General features: G+C 30.7%; 1 protein-coding gene across 2 annotated transcripts; it reads right to left on the minus strand.

Moving 5' to 3' along the window:
• Nucleotides 1-631: 631 nt before the first annotated feature.
• LOC141700782 (photosynthetic NDH subunit of lumenal location 1, chloroplastic-like) lies at nucleotides 632-4,881 on the minus strand. 2 transcript variants are annotated; one of them, XR_012566507.1, is made up of 5 exons: nucleotides 3,744-4,340; nucleotides 2,694-2,892; nucleotides 2,192-2,279; nucleotides 1,519-1,602; nucleotides 632-1,220 (listed from the first exon to the last, which is right to left on the minus strand). XR_012566507.1 is itself a non-coding variant. In XM_074504469.1 (5 exons), the coding sequence occupies exons 2-5, from the start codon at nucleotides 2,721-2,723 to the stop codon at nucleotides 1,117-1,119; spliced, it is 312 nt and encodes a 103-aa protein (XP_074360570.1). In that variant the 5' UTR covers nucleotides 2,724-2,892; nucleotides 3,744-4,881; the 3' UTR covers nucleotides 632-1,116. The 2 variants fall into 2 exon arrangements, 1 of the variants encoding a protein (XP_074360570.1); XM_074504469.1 differs by having other exon boundaries at nucleotides 2,192-2,285; nucleotides 3,744-4,881.
• Nucleotides 4,882-7,794: the final 2,913 nt, after the last annotated feature.

The raw sequence follows: 7,794 nt of genomic DNA on the forward strand, positions 1-7,794 counted from the left end.
AACCGATGTCTTCGCGTGTGATGTTTATTACAGTGCTATACATCGGTTTTAAGATTAAATGTGATGTCTTTGCAATAAATTTCAGCTTATATTACAGTGTTTTTAGGTGAATATGAGTATATTATGAGGTATTTATCCATTAAATCATGAAACCTACAAACTTTAAAAGCCATTTATTAAAAAAAATTCGAACAAACTGATATGGAATGCTAGATCAGACATCGGTTAGATTAGTTGTCCGATGTGAAATGTTGATCAGCCATCGGTTAAATTAGCCCCCCGATGTGAAATGATGGATAAGACATGGGTGTTCTTCACGAAACCGATATTAAATCTTTTTGTTTAACATCAGCCAATTTCTCTAACCGATGTTATTTGACTTAAAATATATTGACTTTCATTTTAGAACCGATGTCAAATGACTATTTCACATCCGGTTTTTAGTTCTTTTTTGTTTAATATTATTTTACATGATGTCTTTTGTACATTCTTTAAATCGGTTAACATTTACCATTGTGATGTTAATGTGGTGTAAATTACATGCCATCGTGGTCCTGTTTTACAGCCACATGAACCAATTACATTTGCACAAAAAAAATACACCTAACAATGCAATATCCAACCAAAAACATCCAACAAAAACATAAAGCTACATTGATACCAAATTTCTTAACATAGAACATTCCATCAATCAATTCGGACATACATTCCAAGTCTAAAATAAACATCCCAACCAATAACAATAAAATAATTTAGTTTTCCAGACTCTTTTAACTAAGGACTTGTCAAGAGTTTATACATAGACCTTTTTTTTCCTCTGAATTACAATTGTGCAGCTACCTTTCAAGGGTAGTATGTAGTTGTGCCAGTTTCAACTGGGATTCCTCTATTTCTTTAAATCTGGCTTTACTCTCATTTTGAACTTTATTAAACATGCACAGAAATTCATCAGCTCTCTTTCTCAACTCTGTTATCTCTTCATGCATGTATAAAATTCATATTGTAATAAAACGGTGTCTTGTAATCAATCAATTGATTAGGCATACGATCAACTATAACTTAAGTTTTGAGTGATGAGGCTAACTTACAGGAGAGAAAACTACATCTCCTCTTCTATTATTTCAAGAAACTGGTAAGTTTTCTTACCCTCCAATCTGAAGGGTAAACATATGAATAACCATCTGATAAGTCTGTAAAAAAATCATAATTTGCTGGGGTCCCTGAATAAAAATGAAAACAATATAAGTTTTAACCAATTCAAGATCAGAAACCAATTATTAGTGAAAAGAAACTGTTAGTGGACATAAAAACAGAACAGTACAACTTAAAACCAATTCAAGATCAAAACACACTGGTTAGTGAAAAGAAACTGTGCACACAACTCTATTCTACGTAGTCAACTCTAATCTAACAATGCATAATCTCTTTTTTGTTTGAGATGAACAAACTTAACGATTAGACATGCATAATTTTGATCTATTAAATCCTCGAATAGAGATAAACAACCAACCATGATACCTTCAGCCAACACAGAATTTACAGAGAGTAGACTCAAAGCAAGGGCCCCGACTCCTAGTAATAGTGGCCTTATCTTAGAACTTCCTGCAATAATATTCACATGTATAAGCACAAACAAATATATGTAATCATTTAATAATATTATGAATAAAGCTTTTATGTAGTCAAGCACCTTTTACTAAAGAAGATGATAACAATGAGATTCTAGCTTAAACTAAAGAAGATAAGTACAATGGAGTTCTACACCATTCATTAATTTTAGTCACCGCTCTATTTGCTAAAATGAATGCCAAATCAAACTTGACAACTCAACCAAAGAAAAAGATGTATACTTGACCAAGTAATAAAAACCCTACATACATCCCTCATATACTCCCTTGAGGGCTTGACAGTTTTTTCAGTATAACATATGCTTTAGTGCATTAGATTTTGAAGTATACCCCAACTGGAAATGATAATCGAACTTATAACTTTGTCCATAGAGGATGGAGTTTTGACACTAGGATATCGACGAAACATCGAACTCACATTAAATAAATTGAACTATTTTGCAGTTAACAAAATAAATGTGAATTCACTCCCCTAAAAACATGTTAGAAAATACAAAAATAACTACAAAGATAAGCATTTAAATATCCCGAAAGAGAAACAAAATTTAGAATTCTTAGCTTACTTTCTTCCCCATAAGCTGTGTCACTGGAGCAAGCATTAATATTGATTGCAGAAGGCTTTGAAGTGAATCTTGAGTGTGCCACATTAAGCTGAAACTAAATAGAGAACATAAGCTATAATGATAAGTTCGAATAATAAACATGGTTACAACATGAACTCATCATGTTTGATAGACTTGTGGAGGGCAAGGCTAGTGAGAGTGATGAGACTGCCATTGTTGATATTAGAGAGCCACTCTGTTTCAGTTAGTTTCTGTTTGAAATGGATATATATTTGTATGGATTGTATATGTGCATTGTGTGATGGTTAAGATTGTTGTGCTTATGTGGATTTAGTCTTTTATTTCTATTATTTCAGGAGGCTTGTTTTGATTAGCAGCAAAAAGCTAGTAACATCAACATGCAAGAGTATCTATAAGATTTAAAATCAGAGAACAAAGAGCCAAAGAGCCTAAATGTGTTAATAGACATATATGTACAACATAAAAAATGCACATCTCCGACCATCGTAGTTGGAACCCCTTTGTGCATCATTATTGGTCCTCACGGGAGCTACACCAAATTTTTCACCAGCATTTGGTGTACCCCCTCCAGAAGCTGCAGGCGCTATGGGTGTAGTTGCAGCAGGAAGAGATGAAGTAGGTGTTGATCCTGCAGATCCAACAATTCCACCAATACTCACACCAGGAAGAGGGCCATGTCCCTGAAATATGTTATGCAACAGTGACTTCAGTGTAAAGAACTACCAGTAGAGCATTTGTATAATAAGATAGAGAAAATAACGCAAGGAAAAAAATCCACTATTAAGGATTACGTTAAAACTCACTTGTGGCTTAACCTGGTCCTTATTACAAAGAAACAACACATCACCATCAAAATTATTGCTCTAAACAATCGCATAGAAAAATTTAAATTAAATCCTTACATGAAGTCATGATAAAGACATTAAAATTGTGTTCACTGGGATATAATGGAATGAGATTTATAATCTTATAATGAAGTCATGAAAAATTTTACCATCTCAAATTGTCAATTTTGTTCACTATTTCCTCGTACATTCTTTCTTCCTCTATAAATGTCTAGTTTTTCATTTCATTACATTCTCTCCAAGTGGACAGAACATAAGGGGTAATGAATAGACTGTTGGCTTCAGCTTCTTGGTAAGACATTAACCTCTTTGTTCTTTTGTTTTCAGATTTTTTCTCATTCTTTCCTTCAACAAACCTAATAAAACTAAAGTAATTTATTCCTAATTTATTGTAATTAGCATAGGTTTCAAAGTAATTTAGTATTTAAATAAATTGGACATAATAATCTGATTTTTAAATGGTTCCTATACAATACCATTAACCATGTCATCCCAGAGATTAATTACCAAGCTAATATTCTCAATAGGTGTTCAAGTATAAACAAAGGCTATACGTTACAACAAATATATCCATTACTATTACTAAACCTTAATATACTAGAAATTAGAGAAGATTAATATAATGTTAGTAAACTAAATAAGCTGGACAATGATTTATAATAAAGAAGCTGGTCAGGAAATCAAACCTTTCATATCATCTGTACAATTGCCTCTGTTTCACACAAAGCACCTCTGTAACCGAGTCCTTGGCTAGTTTTATGATTTCCTTCACTAAACAATCATCAATTGCAATCTTGTGCTCTTTGAGGATTGCAACTGTTTTGTGAACGAGTTTTGCTCACTTCTATAGCGTATTTTTTGTACCTTTTCACTATTTTCATAGCCTTGTTGACCTCTTCTTGCCTACAACTACAAGCTGAAAATATATACAAGAAAGTAAACAAATTGAAAGTACGACATGGAAGTTTGTAAGTCCCTTATTGATTGAACTCAACTTTTTAAACAATCCACAAGTCTTACCTTATCTTATATATAGGAAAAAACATCAGAACTCTTATATTTAAGTTTGTTAGCAAATGAATTTTAGCAAATCACATTAATGTTAAAATATTAATAGTTAATACTAAAGATTGACCCATTATACATGTAACTTATGTAGACATAAAAGCTAGGCATATTCAAAATATCTAAATTTTAAATATCAAAGAACACTCACTAGGTCATTGTATAACTACAGGGTGTGACATAATTAAGTTGATTATATGTAACAAATTGCACAAGATTTAAATATTTATAAATAAAAAAAAGGAAGGGAAGAACTATTCTTTCCTTTTCATCAAACTATCCTCAATTGCTTTGAGCAAGGCCTGAATCCAACCTTTCACCAATCGATTTCATACAAATCGAACTAAAAAAATTATTTCACATTGGCCTCGTACTTAATTAGGTTATGTGGTTTAAAATTATGAAACAGTGAGGATGAGATTAATTAGGGTTTGAGATGGGTTGATAGAGAGATGGGAGAGGGAGACTGAGACGGTGAGAGAGAGACGAAATAGAAAAGAGATATAGATGGTAAGAGAGATTACATTAAGAGCTTGATCTGAGCTTAATTAGGTCCAGGGTCTAAATTAGGGTTTTGGAGAGGGAGTATCGAAAAAGGAGAGAAATAGAGGAGAGATGAGGGAGATGAAGTCGAGATTTCAGAAAGGGAGTTAGGGTGTTTGAGATGAAGTCAAGATTGAGAGAGAAAGTTGCAGTTGTGATTTGAGAGGGAGATGGAGGGAGTGAGTAAAGGGGAAAGGGGAAGATATTTTGGAAAAAGCGGGAACTAAAAAATGAGTTCGGGGAAAATTTAGTTAAAGGGGGAAAGTTGTGTATTGAAATGTGGAAGAATTATTTATAGACAACGGCTTACAAAAATAATCAATGTCAATTTTAAAAACTTTAATTTGATAACTTTAATTTTTGAACATAGACAACCATTAGTATACGAAACGGATGTCAAAATGTCTAAGTACCGATGTTGTATCTATTATTTCTAGTAGTGTTTAGGACCCATTATTATTTTAGATGATTTTGCTTCATTTGGATTGCTGTTTTTTATTCCTAGGTTGAAGATTTATTGGTATATTGGATTATGAAAATGTTGTCCTTGGTTAATAAGTTTATGAATTGTGGTTTGTAATTTATGGGATAATTTCATAGTGCAGAGTTTAGACCACGTACTTGTGCTTATGGTGCAGAGTTTAGACCCTCCTTAACAGAGAAATATTTATTGATTTTTAGTAAGAAGCCGCTGCTCCTGAACTTAGTTGAGCTAGTGAATAAAGAATGAGTTAACATTTTTACAAGGATGTTCATCAAGTTATCAATTAGCTGATGTCTCAAACAATTCTTTTTAAAAAGATCAAGCTTAAAATCTTAAACATTTCTTTTGAAAAATATTAAAGCCCAAAATATCAAATATTTAATAAGTATTTTTTCTTATCCATTAAATTTTACTCTAACTAAATATAATTTTACCTTATTTTTTGTATTTAAGATTTAGTAAATTTCTTATTCAAAAAAGTGTAAAACTGAGTTGAAAATTATTAAGAAATTAAAAAAATTTCATTCAATTTTCTTCCATTTAAAGATAGAGAAAAAAGGTTTTGAAGAAAATAAATTGTGTTATTTTCTAAAATTGCACTAGACAATATGCATTTTAACGAAATTTAAGAATGATATTATTTGGTAATTAAGTATCGCCACTAGCGTGAATCAATAAAATTATAATTTCTCCCTCAATTAATCATATACCACTCAAGAGGAATGATGCTCTAATAAAATACTAATAATATCTCTCAAATATTAATGACTTCTCTAAATTTCATTCAAGCATATTTTGACAGTATCATGCAATTTAAACACATTAAACATAATATCCTAACTTCCGAACAATCCGTTCTACCTATTTTGATGAAAAAATTCATGTCCTTTTTTTAATAAATGACAACCATCTAAATTCAACTTCCCTTGATAAATAGATATTTGGGTTAAATGATAAATATAGTCATGTATGATTTCTAATTATAAATTAAGCACACCTCAATATATAATCCGAAAGTAATATAATTAAATTAGGGGATTGTGTAACTAAGGTTTAACTTAACCCTTAATAATAAATTTACTCGCTCATTTGTTAGCCAACGAAACAAATAATAAAACATAAACATGTAACTAAAGATTTCAATTTTCAAGAAGAAGAAAAGTATTAGTATCCATTTGTCTATATATGTACATATGTTATCTTCTAATAATATATTCTTATTTATTTATAATAAAAGTATACAAGTACAATTTTTAATCTGGCCTCGTTTTTTATGAAAAAATAGTAGTTGATTTTTCTTCACTAATTTTGGGCACCTTAAGTTGTAATTTAACCCTTGACCACTTTACAATAAACTATAATGTCGTTATATTCATGTGAGTTCTACAAACTACAATTCTAGAACTTAATAAATGCCCCAAATAGTGAATTGCGAGCACGAAGCCCAACAATTCTGAATTTCCTTCTAATAAATCTACGTATTCAACTTTTAAATCTACGAATTTTTCTTTTCTTTCTACAATAAAAGCATAAAATTTATTTGATAAAAATCCAAATCAATGCAATATATAACAAATATGAGGAATTAAATCATGTTATATCTATCTATCTATATATATAAATATATACTATATCAACAAATAATATCAAAGGATCATGTAATCTAGAATACCATAGTCCTTGTGTAGATAAGAAATATGTAGCATATAAATTAAAAGGACCTTTCCAAATTCTTGGTAAGAGTATTTTACATTTCTATCATTTTATTTACTAAAGAGTGAAGTTTTGCATAAATTAAAATTTCAAGAATTATAGCTAAGCATATAAGTCTTGTAGTTTAAGATTATGTTAGAATTTTTTTATAGTAGTAAACAAAATGTTAAAGAGATTGATAATTATTTCTTTTACGAAGATGAGTATCACTTTAGAAAGTGGGTCAAAAGATATGTGGATTCGGCCCAAATAAATATCCAACATGAGGGGCTAATACAATATACCGACTAATAATCATGAAGAAATAAAAGAACTATGAAGTATACATGACTAAAATAGTCATAGAAGGAAAATAAAGTTTTCATTTATTAAGAATAATTTACCTAAGCTTTAGCAACTAAATGACTCGTTTCCTACCTCATCTAAGCGTTTGACCAAGATAGATCCTCCTTGAGTGGTTTTGCTTCCTTATTTTCTTTTGCCTTGTTCTTCAGTATTCTTGATATAGTCGTGAGCAAATAAAATAAAATAATTTCATGTTTCTCAAATTCTGATGCCTTCTCTTATTCTCTTTTACTTTACTTCTTTGAGATGCATTGATACACTACAAGAAAATAAGGTTAAATACATCCGATTTAAATTCGACCGAGGTTAAATTTGACCGCAGGCGGTCGAAATCTTTGGACACGGCTAAATTCAACCGGCCTCGGTCGAATTCAAATGGTCGTATTTAAACAGTCGTATTTACAACCAATTTTAACCGAAAATGGTTGAAATTAAAACGGTCGAAATTAAGCTGGTCGAATTTAGCCCCTAAAAAATTTCGGTCGAATTTAGCCCCAATAAAAAAATGGAGGAAATTTTCCCGCAAATAATTAATTTGACATTCCTAAATTCAACCGATTTCGGTCAAATTTTATATTTAAAAATGG

The sequence above is a fragment of the Apium graveolens genome, unplaced genomic scaffold (genome assembly GCF_009905375.1).
Source record: "Apium graveolens cultivar Ventura unplaced genomic scaffold, ASM990537v1 ctg2912, whole genome shotgun sequence".
NCBI classification, from domain to species: domain Eukaryota; kingdom Viridiplantae; phylum Streptophyta; class Magnoliopsida; order Apiales; family Apiaceae; genus Apium; species Apium graveolens.

Bases quoted from the DNA above. Each gene is read 5' to 3' on its own strand.
- LOC141700782 (XM_074504469.1), bottom strand. From the start codon at position 2,723: ATGATGCACAAAGGGGTTCCAACTACGATG. The intron at 2,286-2,693 runs GTCGGAGATGTG...TTCTCTATTTAG, and splicing joins AAGGGGTTCCAACTACGATG to TTTCAGCTTAATGTGGCACA. The intron at 1,221-1,518 runs GTATCATGGTTG...ATTTTTATTCAG, and splicing joins AAATTCTGTGTTGGCTGAAG to GGACCCCAGCAAATTATGAT.